Source organism: Coenobita brevimanus, chromosome 87 (assembly GCF_032717465.1).
Source record: "Coenobita brevimanus isolate Jiangsu-jjx chromosome 87, ASM3271746v2, whole genome shotgun sequence".
Classification (NCBI taxonomy): Eukaryota; Metazoa; Arthropoda; class Malacostraca; order Decapoda; family Coenobitidae; genus Coenobita; species Coenobita brevimanus.
This window is the reverse complement of record NC_137040.1, coordinates 7,956,714-7,971,200: the sequence shown is the minus strand read 5'-3', so window position 1 is coordinate 7,971,200 and position 14,487 is coordinate 7,956,714. Positions and strand designations below refer to the sequence as shown.

General features: G+C 49.0%; 1 protein-coding gene across 1 annotated transcript in view; it reads right to left on the bottom strand.

Annotated features, from left to right (window-relative positions):
• Positions 1-14,487, bottom strand: part of LOC145411056 (peptidyl-prolyl cis-trans isomerase FKBP4-like) — a 243,087-nt gene that overhangs the window by 55,908 nt on the left and 172,692 nt on the right. Inside the window, exon 9 of the mRNA XM_080281129.1 lies at positions 13,161-13,330. Within this exon, the coding sequence (XP_080137255.1) occupies positions 13,161-13,330 (170 nt within the window). The remainder of the gene's footprint in view (positions 1-13,160; positions 13,331-14,487) is intronic.

Here is a 14,487-nt window from a genome sequence, read left to right as displayed (position 1 = left end):
GGTAGTGGATGTTGGAGTGGCCCTGGTGAGAGAGGATAGTGTTTGGAAACTCCCTGTACTGTTGTTTGCAGATGATACTGTGTTGTTGACTGAAGACGAAGGGGAGCTGCAAGGCTTGGTGGATGAGTTTGGGAGAGTGTGTAAGAAACGGAATCTAAAGGTGAATGTAGGGAAGAGTAAAGTGATGGTCTTTGAGAGAGGTGAAGTCAGTGAATGTACAGCGAGGTTGGATGGTGAGGAATTGGAAAATGTGAGTACGTTTAAGTACTTGGGTAGTGTGATGAGTAAGGATGGAGGTTTGGAGGGTGAAGTGCTTGAAAGGGTACAGCAGGGAAGAAAGGTTGCTGGTTCTTTGAAAGCAGTGATAAGAAACAGGGAAGTGTGCATGGAAGTGAAAAAGTTACTACATGACAGTATTGTGATACCAACTCTAACGTATGGAAGTGAAGGTTGGACGTTGTTGGAAGGACACAAGTCAAGAGTGAGAGCAGTGGAAATGAGTTATTTAAGAGGAGCCTGTGGAGTCACATGGAGAGACTGGCTGACGAATGAGGATATAAAGGAGCGTTGTGGCATGGATGTGGATGTGATAGGAAGCGTTATGAACACACTGAGGTGGTTTGGCCATGTAGAGAGGATGGAGGATGAAAGACTGACGAAGAGAGTGTATGTGAGTGAGGTGGAGAGGGGAAGAGGGAGGGGGAGGCCGAGGATGAGATGGAGGGATGGGGTGGAGAGGTACATGAGAGAGAGGGGTGTGAGTTGAGAGCAGGGCAGCGAAATGGCAGGGGACAGGGTGACGTGGAGGCGATTTGTTTGTGGCCACCCCAAACGGGATTGAGGCGTCTGGCAATAGATAGACAGAAGCATATGTCTAAATGAAGAATTTCAGGAGCTTTCTCGTAGTCACTTTGGAATTTAGACATGAACAATAGTACTCGAATGAATCGCAAAAAAATTTGAAAACTCACAAGTAAGAGTTATCACCACAGAGCACAGGGACCGAGGGAGTGAGGAGGGAGGTGGGAGGGTATGGAGGAGGGATGGGAAGGGGGGAGAAGCAAGGCTGTGGGCAAGATTCTCCCCCTTCTGTCAACAGGCAGACGGGCATTTTTACTGTACTGTACATTTATTTGTCACTTGTGGTCTGTTAGGTGCCAAGTGACCATGCAGGAACACAACTCACTGAGACTGAGATACTTTCGACCTTAGGTAGAGAGGCGGACGGCCGCTGTCACTGAACATGTACTCGTGGATTGTGGTCTGTGTTCGATGGAGGTGGCGGATGAGAGAGACTTAGCCCCATGGCCGCACGATATTGGACATTCGGTGGGGAATGTGCACGGACGTTTCAACATCACTTGTGGGTTACAGTCGTATCACTCGGATGTTGGAGGTTCATTGGGAATGATAGGACGAGCATGCCACTTTGACCATACAGTACAGGGGCAGATGGACATTTTAGCTCTGGTTGTGGGTTACAGACTACTTTCCACTCACAGCTTGAGCCCAGCGGCCACAATACCGAACGTTTGAATAGGTCGGCTGGATGGCCGAAGTTCTTGGGGACTTCTTGTTCAGGATAACAGCAAATAAATTTGGATAAGGGTGTAACAGAGCCAAGGTCTGGCATCCGGATAATGAACACGTCCGGATACTGAGCATCCAGATAAATGAGGGACTACTGTACATATATGCTTTTTTTTTCTTTTTTTCTACAAGAGGTTTGTTGAGCATATTGAAGTGACAGAGACTACTTCGGATAAGGGAGCGTTGAGCTCCAGAGAGCATGACCAAGTGGAGGCGACTGTGAGGAGGCTGACAGGTAAAACGGGAATTTCCAGAACTGCCTCAGTGACATTCTTTATGGGAGGGGTTAATGGGCAATGGGAACTCCTGTTCAGGCCTCAGGTTAGTACAGGTTCACAGTTAAGGGGGGATTCCCTGTATCACCTCCATGACATTCCTTGAGGGAAGGACTGACAGATAGCAGGATCTCCTGCCCATGCCTCAGGCTAAGTTTGTTTCTCTTCGTTTCACTTTAGAAGGCTCCAACATGCTTGCACACAACAGCCTTGGTCACCTGACGGTGGCTCTCCATGCTGATTGATCTTTGGCAGCTTCCCTGTTCAGTCCCTTATCCCTGAGGTCACACTCAGTGACCTCGTCCCAGGTCTTTTTCAGTCTACCTCTCACAACCTTACCTCTAACATTAATGCTTCTCATTTTTTGCACCCAATTATCATCCTCCATCCTCTCCATGTGCCCAAACCACCTCAGTCTACTTCTCCTCATCACAACAACAATGCACTCCAGTCCCATCCTACCTCTCAAGTCTTCCACTGTAAACCTAGCCCCCCCAGGCCTCCGTTCAGGGACGCACTGCACATCCACCGAATCATTGCCATTTCTGTATGACAGATGTAAAAATGCTGACATGTAAATTTATATTAAGAGGAGGGTGACACACAAAGAAAAACTCTAGTATTGAGTGTTCTTTTCTTTTAAATGGTAAGCAGGCTACACAAACACTGTACAGGGGTAGGCAATGGAATATCTGAGGGGGAGGAAAGGGGATTTTTGTTACTCCACCTCAGACTCCTTAACAACCAAATAACTTAAATTACAGAATGGCTGGCAAAGCCTATACAAGTGGAAGCCTGGGGTGAGGGAGAGGAAACTTTATTGCTCTGCCCAAGGCTCCCTAACAAGATGAACAGAAGTGGAAAGAATAATTTTGCCCGGCCTTCCCCCCCCCCTTTGCTTGTCCCCTGACAAGCTTAAGGGTGAAGTGGTAGGGCCATTTTTGCTACACGAGGTACGTATGCTACCTGGTGTAGTACGTAGTGGCCGATGAAGATGGAAGTGGATGACCACTGCCCCAACTCTGCCACTGTGTTTCAGCTCCCCACCTCAGGAGCAGGATGGCTAAGGCCAAGCCCCAGACCTCGTGAGTTCTGGGGTTGGCTATGTGATCTGCCCTTCTTATCATGGCACATATCCGAGCTGCCAAAGCTGGGGTACATAGGGGTGTGATGGAGGTGGGGTGAATGAACAGTGCCTGTTCTGAGGCGCTGGTGGTGTTGATGTGGTGCCTGAGTGCAGTCATGAGCCATAGTGGGTGGTGGGCTGCGTCCACAAACCAGGGGAGAACTGCGGTAGGGCGCATTCTGAAATTAGCCCTTTCATTTTTTGAAAGCACCTTCAGGGAGGGGGTGAGGGTGACGGCTCTATCCCCTTCCACAAAAGTAATCTGTACGGGGTAGCATGTGAGGGATCGGAACTGTGAGGAGTGGAAACCCGTAACTAGAGCTAGGAGAAACTTTGCCCTGTCAAGGAGGTCCTGGGGAGAAGCAAGGGAGATGAACTGGTCTGACTGCAGTAGGTCTAAGACGTTCTGCAGTGACCAATTAGGTACGCCCTTCTCGGGTGGAGGGCAAAGGTGGAATAAGCCTCTCTTGACCAGGGTAAGCAGTTTCTCGTTAGGCTCCAGACCATAGCTGAAGTGGAGAGGGTCCACTAGGGAAGATATTGTACATGCATCACCACTGTGGGCGAAGCCCTACCACGATCATGCACCAGGTGGGACAGGAATGCACGTACCGATGCTTCAGTCGGCACTCTCTCCCCTCATTGATGCAGGAAGGAGGTAAAGGCTTTCCAGCATGACCCATACTGCTGAGTCGACGATGGTCTGAGGCTTGCAAAGGTGTCCCTCACCACCTCCTCCAGTAATGATCATCAGAGCGTGGAACGGAGAAACTCCACGTGAAGCCAGAGGCTCAACGTCATCCTGGGGGAGATGGAGCTCTGGAGACAGTTCGATTCCAGGACGAGGGGGTTGAGGCACCAGGTGGTGAGGTCAGTGCACGAGGGCTGTGCCGGCCAGAAAGGGGCCAGCAGAAGAACTCTGCCTTAAAATGGTCGAAGCTTCCGATACATTCTCAGCATGACTGAGGTGCAGGGCAGAGGGAACATGCAGTTGAACTTCCATTTGTTTCACTCAACTGAGAATGCATCAGGCGCCTCCTGCTGCTATCTGCTCCATCAGGCAGACGTAGTTTGAGAGCTGAGCTGACGTGCTGGAGGCGAAGAGGTCCACCTCCGGTGGGTCCCATCTGGTGACAAATGATTGGAAAACCGACAGCTTAAAGGTCCACTCAAATGATGTCTCCCTGAAGCGCAACAGGGCAACCGCCAACTCATTTTCTTCTCCCAGGATGTAAGAGGCCTCCAGGTGAAGATGTCTCTTCACGGCCCTGTGAAAGAGAAGCTCCGCCGTCGTCAAGTGCTCCTCCAACCATGAGGTTCCCTGGTGGTTGATGCAGTGAACCACGGTAGTGTTGTCCATTTGGAACATTACAGTCTGGGACGACACATCCAGGTTGTCTGAGATGAAATGAGCTGCCACACATTGTTCCTTGACAGTGACGTGTTCCCAGGCCAGGGGTCAGTTCCATCTCCCGGAGTCTTGGTGGTTCTTCGATGACTGATGGTCCCAGCCTTCGTCTGAGGCATTGGTAGTGACGGTGACTGCTGGGTCTGGGTGTGTCCAGGAGCACCAGCAGTTCAGGGCCTTGGGGATGAGCCAAGGGCGAAGCAGGTGTCTTGGGTGTGACAGGAGGGTGTGTAGTTTGTCTCCATGCTCTGGGGAAAATTTGCTTGCCTAGGAAATGAGTCTTCTGTGGCACAGCCTCCCCAGAGGCACCACTTCCGTCGTGAATTTCAGGGCACCCATGAGAGTCTCCCATTTCCTGTGGGTGAATGAGGTGGTGTGCACCGTGCAGATGAGACGGTGGCGTATTCGTTTCCTGTTGTCCTCCAACCAACGAAGGGCAGCTCATCCTGGGTCCCACTGAAGCCCCAGCCAATCTAGGGATTGTGTGGAGGAAAGTGAGGACTTCTGGTTGACACTGAAGCCCATGGAGCTATCCATAACAAGGGTCTTCATCACTGATGTCTCCAACTCGGCTGTCGACAGAGCTGTGAGCTGCCACCTGTTGAAATCAATCATGACGTCGATCCCTTGAGCAGCTGGTGCTGATGTCACTACCTTCATGAGTTGGGAGAACACTCGAGCAGCAAATGAGAGACCAAAAGGCAGCACGGGGAATTGAAACACCTCCGTATCCATCTGGAAAGCCAGGTATTTGCTGAACCGCAAATGGATAGGGATGTGCCTGTAAGCATTCTGCAGAGCGACCGCTGCAGGCCACGAGCCCAGACGAAGATGCAGGCAGACCTGGGCAGGGGTTGTCATCCTGAATGTCGTCATCGCAATGAAGCTGTTCAGGATACTGGTGTCCATGATCAGCCTGTCTTTGTCCAGGTTTTTCTTGGGAATGGTGAAGAGGTGAGAGAGGGAAACTTTCCCTGTTGCTTCTCCACCTCTCCCTTTCTGAACATCTCTTCTACATGTCTCCATACCCACACCACAACTGGGCGGTTGCCGGCCAGGGAGGCAAGGAGGGGTTGGCGGAGCCAGGGCCAGATGAGGCCCTGCCGCACCACCCTGGCCACCCAGGTACCCTTTGGCCATGCCTCGTGCCGGCCAGAAAGGAGGCCCAGGGCGCAAGACTCAGTCATCCCTTAACTTATCCAGTTGGCCCCTTTAGCTGCAATGTCCTCTCCAACTGTCTCCCGGAATCATTCTTCTTATTGCTTTCTCCTCCTGGTGGCAAAAAAAGCGTCAAAGAGGAGAATGGTAGTCTTTCTTCTTGTGAGAGGACCTGATGGAAGGGTGAGATGGCTTGGCTGAGGGAGTCTTGAAGGATGCCCCCCCTCCTTGTATCTAGCTTGATTATGGGGGGCTGGGAGGCCAGGCACTGATCAATCTGATCACTTGGGATGAGTGCTGCTGTGAACGGCACCGAATGGAAAAGGCTGGTCTTGATTTCTTTGGGCTTGGAATGAAAAGTCTCACTCCTAGCCTTGATCCTGGTGCCATGGCAGGGCAGATCAGGGCACCAGAAGTGGAGGTCATAGCATCGGCCAAGGTCGTCACGTTAGAGGAAACATTAAAAACCTCCTGTGTAGGGAAATCCTGGGGAGCATCCATCACAGCTTTGGTCCAATTGGCAATGAGTTTGAATCCCATCATAACCAAGATCAAGGAGGCAGCAACTCGGCGCGAGTATTAGTCTTTTGCCTGAATCCCTGAAGATAGAGTCAAAGCATGCCAGGGCCAGTCCTTAGCCTGGAGGCATGAATCCCAGGGAAACTCCTCCCATTCTGGCGGGATAACCTCGCTGTCTGGAACCAGGGAAGAAGGCAGGGCGGGGCTTACACGAGTTGCCTGCTGCAGACTAGACCCAGATTTGCTGTCCATTGAGATCCAGCTGAGGCCAGATGGAGGAGGACGAGGACAGGGTCTGGGTAACTATGGTTCCCCTGACCCTATTTGAAGGTAGGAGGGGGGTTGTTGAGAGCCTCCACAGATGCCAGTTGTTCCATGGCATCTAGGGGCTGGGCTGGAGAAGGACCAGAAGGGGCCCAGGCTGGTTCCCGTTCCGATATCGGGGCCTGGTGAAACTCGAACGCCTCCTCCCCAGACTCTGAAGACACCCGGCAAACATCAAGATCCCATTGTGGGGATAAGATGGGGAGAGAATCCGCTTGATGGAAGAAAGATCCTGTGCACATTCATCCCTTGATTACTCAAACATGCCAACCCGTGCGGAGGCGCGTCCAAGCGATGGGGTCTCGGCAAAGCCCCACTCCCTGACTGGCTGGGAATCACCCCCTCCTGTGCGAGGTGAGCTATGCTACAGGGAGGGAGGCAAGGGGCTAAAAGAAGAAGAAAAAGGAGGAGGAGGAGGACGAGGAGGAAGAGGAGGAGGAGGAGGAGGAGGAGGGAATCACACCTCCATTTACAAGAAGGGTGTTGAGCATCAGCGGCAAAGTTGAACTGTTCCAAGGGCTGCTTCAGCAGCAGGGAAATTGACCCTTATCCGCCGGTTGACATGTATGCACAACAGGATTCAGGGCGCGGAGGGTCACCGGTTGACTTGCTATACTGCACTCACCTTCCCACCACTGTTTGAGTGCGGAACCATTTTCTGTGATACCTACAGGGTAGGTAGGACCCACAGGTACCCTGCGGTTGCGCGGTTCAGTTTGTACTTGGCAGTGGTAGCGAGAGGAGCCACATCATCTTCCTCGACGTCGTTCGCTTCCGTCCCACCACGTGAAGGGCAAATCGCTTCATCAACCCACGCTAAAGTCCAACCCTTTGTGCCAGGGAAAGGGCTAAGCGATAGTGCCATAGGACGTGCCCTAGATGAAATTGTCTCCTCTAGAACACTTAGTGAGAGTACGTCGTCAGAGGGTAAACAAAGCTACCACGCGGAGAGTGAGCTCTCTCGTCCTCCAACCCCTACTCGCTCTCCGATGCCAGAGAGGGCTCTCCGACTTCTTCAGGAGGAAGAGACAGCCTACGAAAGCGATGTTTTGGTGATGAGGAGGCGCAAGATGACCCAGGAGATCGGGAAAATGGCCGTGGACCTGCCAGACATCTGAGGAAAAAATGCAGCAGAGCCGTTTCCCCCACACTTTCCCCACCTGCTCGCTGATGTATCTTCCTCCACCGCTCCCCCACACCTCAGCCAACCACTTCAAGGGCAGAATCTCCTCAACCAGGCCCTTCAGGAGTGGTATTTTCAAGACAGGTGTCACGTGGTGATATGCAGCGCCAAGCGTCTTCTATGGGAAGTTCCGCGTCAGGTGAGTCATCAACCGCTTACTCCCCCACCTCTCCCTCTCCTTCTCCTTCCCCCCCCCCTGCCCGTGGCCATGCACATGGTTGTGCACAAGTGATGGGAAACGCAGTGGAACTGCCAGACGGCCTGCTCTACCACGCATGGGTAGGGCAGACACATTTGTGCGGGAGGATGGTGCCGGCTTTGAGCCGTCTGTGCCGGCATTTGATGAGAAGAGTGCAAGTGCTCAAGAGGATGAGCTTCCCCCCAGGCCCTGGACTATTAGCAGTCTGTTCAAAGCCATTTTCATGACTGCAATAATGCAGTACCTGGTGGATGAAATCAATTTCCACCACGCCACGTGTGTGCGTTGGCTGGATGTGCCTGCCAGCAAGAGCACGCACATGCGTGAATGGATACCTGTTGAGGTGGGGGAGATGTTTGTGTGGCTCGCCCTGACCATGCTGATGGCGCACGTATAAAAACGTTCTCCACGACTACTGGTCGGTGGATGAACTCGTTGGCACATCTGTCTTCGACAAGTACATGGCCTGTGATAGGTACCTGGCAATCCTGAGGTTCCTACACTTCAATCGAAATTACGGGCCTGCACCAAACGACAGGTTATGTAAAATAAGACCAATCCTTATAATGCTGAAAGAGTCATTCTCCAGGGTTTTCCGTCCATTCCAGAGTGTGGTTATTGACATGTCACTGGTGTTCTTCAGGGGCAGGCTTGCATTGATTCACTATGTGCCATCAAAGCATCAGAGATTTGGCCTCACATTCTTTGTGCTTTGTGACTGTAAAACTGGATATGAGCTGGGTGTAGTAGTTTACTCGGCAACAGACGTTGATACACCTAGCAATGATCCTCATGGATTCTCTGCATCAGAAGTGAAAGTGCTGATGGAAAGGTATTTCAACAGGCACCACATTCTGTATACCGACAATTATTACACAGCCCCGGCGTTGACGAAGTATTTGTTTGACCATGGTGCTGGGTCCTGTGGAACTGTTAGGGCCAACAGAAAGAATTTCCCCGTATTTCCGGCAAATACTGAGAAAGGAACCCTTTTAACAAAGAAATGTGGGAACATGTTAGCCCTTCTCTGGCATGACAAGAGACGGGTTAACATGTTGTCTACAGTTCATAAGGGTGTGCTGGAGGAAACAGGTAAAACAGACTACAGGATCAGGGAACCCGTGATAGAGCCAGATGAAGTCAATGATTACAATATCAACATGCGGCAGGTTGATAAATCGGACATGCAAATTGGTGAGGTTGATTGCCTACGTAAGTCCCGCAGGTGGTACAAGAAGACGTTCTTACACCTTCTTGATATCACTGTCCTGAACAGATTCATACTGGTCAAGGAGCTTGTCAGGAAACCTCTCTCTCTACGAGAGTTTGAGAGAGAGCTGGCACGCGAACTCCTTGAGCAATATTCAACTGCTCAGCTGACAGGTGCTAGGAGTGGGACAGCGGCTCCAGTGGACAGGCTCAGCTGTGCTGAGTATTTTCATCAGCACAAGATTGTGGAAATCGGGAGAACCACAGCAGGTCGTCTGGCATACAGGCAGTGCCACGTCTGCTGCAACACCAAACGTCGTCCCCCAGCACGAAGAGACCCCGTACCAATGTGCAGAATGCAAGGTCCCCTATGCCCCAAATGCTTCTCAGAGTATCACTCTGAGTGTGAATACTGAGCAGGTGTGTGGGGAAGTGTAAACAGTGTACAGCAATGCACAAGTTTGTGTATTTTCATAAATGAGTGAAAAGTGTGATATTATAAGTGAATTATAGTAAGTGCTAAGATATAAGTCTTTTACAATAACTTCTACAAGTGCATATAAGTGATTTATAGTAAGTGCAATACAGAAATTGATACGGTGTATTGGATACTGATTAGAAAATTAGTGGAAATACTCTGTGTTTGCCTACGTGTTACCTGAAAGAAAATCACATGTGAGCGGGCCACAAAGAACAATACCTGTTTGGCCATACCTAAATTATTTCACTCAATACTCAGGGAGATTGTGCCAAATATGAGCATCAGTGTATCTGTGATGTGAAGTACAAATAATGTTAGCTGTGTAAAACATTTATATGATTTTCATTATAACCCTGATTAGTACAAAGTCTGATTTACAGTACAAATAATTACCTCATACTCTATGATAATGCATGAAAGAGCAACAGCATTTACTTTTGAAAGTGCAATTACGCATAATAGTGATGCACAGCGCAGTTCTAAGTGTCTTAGTAAAGGAGAAATATGATTATTTACGGAAGAAGTGAGTACAGAAAAATGAAGTAAAGGAGAAATATTCCTCATGGAAGAAGTGAGTACAGAAAAACGACGAGATATTACCTTTCCCACACACCTACGGGGCATAGAGGCATAATAGAGCGGGCGGTAAATCCGTGGATGAGCCACGTGAACCAGGTGATGACTCATTTTCATGGTGGTGAGTAAGGAGGAATAGAAAAAAACGAGTGGAATCTTCCAAACTCCATCCAAGGATGCACGGGCAGTGTTACAATCACCACTCCAGGCAGTGCTGCCAATGCTAGCCGGGTGGGCCAAGGCCATGGCCAGTGGGGTGCGCTCGGAGCCGAACGCCGAAACATGAAAAATCACTCGTCTTCAACTCATCCTTACTCATCAATGGGACCACCTAGAGACCTCAGGATACCTTAATTGGAAAGAGGATGAGTTGGTGAGTCTTATGAACTTTTATTTGATTCTCTAGCTATAATAGTTTGTCTGATAAAGGGTTTCAAGTAAGGGCATTTTTCCCCAAATCTTGGAAATCGCCCGTAGGGAGGACTGTGCAGTGGCCGGGAACCCCCCGGCGGCTAAGGGTTAAGGCTCCAAGGATGCCTCCCCAAGCTAAGGGTTGGGGAGGGGGGTGGCGCCTCAGTGAACTACGCACCATCTTGCCTGTGCCACCATGGAGGGGGCAGGGATAGCACAGCAATCTCCCAATTAGCTGACCCTCCCTTCAGGGAAGCCTGAATGGAGTGTGAGGAGGGCAGGGCAGAAGGAAGCAAGGCTGGAGTGATAACCATCGAGGGAGGAGCTGGGAATGATGAAGGTGGAGCCGGGAACGAGGAAGGTGGCGTGGATAGCGCCGAGGGTAGCGGGACTGGGACTGGCTGCTGGACCAGTGGGAGACTAAGAGAGTCTTCCACCTGGATCAAAGTCCAGGTGTCCAGCAGTAAGCTAGGATGGGCCTTCCCCAGGGGCACCTTGATTCTTGCTCTACGCAGGCAGTCACCTATGACAGTATCAAACCATTGCATGGTAAACCCTTACCTACTCGCCCATTTTGGGGATGCCTTCTATTTGGACCTCAAGAGCTGGGACTCAGCAAGTGACGAGACATCCTCCACAGCAGCTTCTTCGGACCGAAGGTGGGAGAGCCAGGTGAAGCACACTGGGCAGCTATCTGGGTCGAAAGCCTTGTCCCGGAAGCAGTCAGAGTGTCAGAGGCAGTGTGGGTGGCCATCCCCAATGAATGACACCAAACATTTAGGGGACGCTCAGCAGGACTTCTCCGACAGTGTCACAGGCTCTGAAAAGAACGAAGGGAGTAGGGGCCTGAAGGCCCAGTGAGAAAGGGAACACTGTAACAATGGAGAAAATAAAGTCCACTAATCAATGAAGGAAAGGAAGAACTGGAAACACTGAACTCCCGAGGCCCAAGAGTAAACTCAGCTCCGTGTACTCACCACTGATGAAGGAAGGGGTAAAGGAACTGAACTAGATTCGAGGAAAGGGGAAGCGGGAACTCCGGATGGTAAGGACCTGAAGCAGGAACTGGCATTAAGTCTTACTTGAGCGGAGGAGTGCTTCAATGACAATGACAGCTTGGGAAGCATTAATATGCTCCCAGGAGATTGCAGGTAATTTAGGTATTTCAAGTAATTCAAGGATCAGGGATTAAGCCCTCCTGGGAAATATCAGGCAATTAGTACCTGAGTGTCAGGTTTTCTCCTTACATACATGTTCACCTTCTAGTGTAGCCTAGATGATGAGTGTTTTCATTCCTACAAGCTGTGATATAACACACAGTTCACTCCTAGACTGAGCGAAGAGTTATACAGCCCTCACACTAGCAAGCCAAATTGAAAATGGTTGGAACCTTTCCCAGAGTCACTCTTAATGACCCCCATAATCTTCCCCTAATCTTCCCTGAACTGGCTTTAATGGTACCAAATATCCATAAGGAAGTCTAACACATATTGATAAACATGGGTAGGATGGGATACGGGCACACAATAACAATAATTAATGTTGTTGAGTGAAGACGAAGGGGAGCTGCAAGGCTTGGTGGATGAGTTTGAGAGAGTGTGTAAGAAACGGAATCTAAAGGTGAATGTAGGGAAGAGTAAAGTGATGGTCTTTGAGAGAGGTGAAGTCAGTGAATGTACAGCAAGGTTGGATGGTGAGGAATTGGAAAATGTGAGTACGTTTAAGTACTTGGGTAGTGTGATGAGTAAGGATGGAGGTTTGGAGGGTGAAGTGCTTGAAAGGGTACAGCAGGGAAGAAAGGTTGCTGGTTCTTTGAAAGCAGTGATAAGAAACAGGGAAGTGAGCATGGAAGTGAAAAAGTTACTACATGACAGTATTGTGATACCAACTCTAACGTACGGAAGTGAAGCTTGGACGTTGTTGGAAGGACACAAGTCAAGAGTGAGAGCAGTGGAAATTAGTTATTTAAGAGGAGCCTGTGGAGTCACATGGAGAGACAGGCTGACGAATGAGGATATAAAGGAGCGTTGTGGTGTTGATGTGGATGTGATAGGAAGCGTTATGAGGAACACACTGAGGTGGTTTGGCCATGTGGAGAGGATGGAGGGTGAAAGACTGACGAAGAGAGTGTATGTGAGTGAGGTGGAGGGGGAAAGAGGGAGGGGGAGGCCGAGGATGAGATGGAGAGATGGGGTGGAGAGGTATATGAGAGAGGGGGGTGTGAGTTGGGAGCAGGGGAGTGAAATGGCGAGGGACAGGGCGACTTGGAGGCGATTTGTTTGTGGCCACCCCAAACGGGATTGAGGCGTCTGGCAATAGATAGATAGATAGACTATCAAAACGTTTAGCTTCTTTGCTGTCAGTTCACAGGAGGAAGTAGTAAAATGTTCATATTTCAGCAAAGGTTCCCAATTCCAAACTTACCTGAGCTTCAACATGAAGGCATCTATTTCTAGTTCTGTTATAACCCTTTCAACCCACAAAAGAAACCTGCACATCATTAAAACTGCTTGCAGACAATTTCATCAAGTTTAGGCGAGCCCCCCTATGAGATGTTAATACATAGTATATCTAATTAGCTTCTCCAGTGTGAAGTCTATCCTTCAATGTATACACTCTGAAATTAGTTAAAATAAAGCAGAAAATATATCAGACTTATGGGCTAAAAAGTATGTTGATACAGCACAAAATTATAACATGCCTGTCCTCTCCTGAAATAGGCTTTGATGTTCTTGGCATCTTTATCAAGTGCCTTGGTAGCATGGTCTCGAGCAAGAGAGCTCTGCTTTAGTTTGAGGTATACCATAGCCAGGTTCAGGTGCCCTGCCAGCAGCACACTCTCACTCTCGGCCTTTTTCTCATCATCCAAACCTGAAACAAAATTATATCAGTATATGAGCTGTATGGTCTTTCATTTTCCTCTTGGAAACCAAAAACACACAGGAATACCCCAGTTTAACGATGCGATTGGTTAAGTAAAAACCCATTGCTAGGCAGGGTATTGTATCTCGGGGTAGATTTAACATGTAAAGTATCGGGATGCGTTTTTTGAGCTTTGGGTTTCCCCCCAACCAAGTCCTAAACCCACCCAAATGGGTCCAAAAACAAGTTTCTAGCTAACCTAAACCCCCGATAGCTTTAAAACAAGCTAAACTAAGCCTAAAAGCAGTTTATAACACACCTAAACCCAAAAATACAATCTAAAAATAATCAAATATAAGGCTGGAAAAAACCAGACTTAGTAAACTGTATCCCAAAATGACAATGTTCACCCCACCTATGACTAAAACACATTAATCCAAGTCTAAAAACAGTTTATAAATCAACCTAAACACAAAATTTAAGTCTAACACATCAAAATGTTATAAAAAAACAAACAAAACCCATTGTTATACCAGGGTTTGGCCATTGTTCAGTGGCGTATGGTGGTATTTCTACCCCCATCGCTATGACGGGGTTTCACATCTACGGGTATCATATCTTCAGGTCTGCCTACATAGTACATGTACAGTGTGTCCTCGAAATATGAAAACTCGATGTACGAATTTCCGATGGTACGAAAGTGATCCATGTAGGACAAATTCCACAATACGAAAGTATGTCTCGATGGTACAAAAAGCGACATGAGAGGAAACACCGAAGCTGCATCTTCCTTTCCAGAACACTGAAGAAGATCATCAAGGAAGGAGGATACTCCCCTAAGCAGGTGTTCAACATTGATGAGACTGGCCTCTACTGGAGGAAAATGACTAGCAGGGTAGAAAATGTCTTAAATCGATGTTTAACAAGTAAATTTTTGGCAGGTTATGGTGATAAAGTGCTATGTGCATAGGAAGCAGTGCCATGTGTAAAGGGAAGCATTGCCTTCTGTAAAGGAGGCAGTGTCATGTTTAAAGAAAGGCAGTATCACCTGTAAAATGGTAGTCCTGCCATTAAAGAAAAATTCATGCAGGTCATTCTTAAAAATGACGTTTGGGGGTAAATTGTAAATGCTCCTTGTTTACGTAAGGTCTGTGAACTTGTCTAGT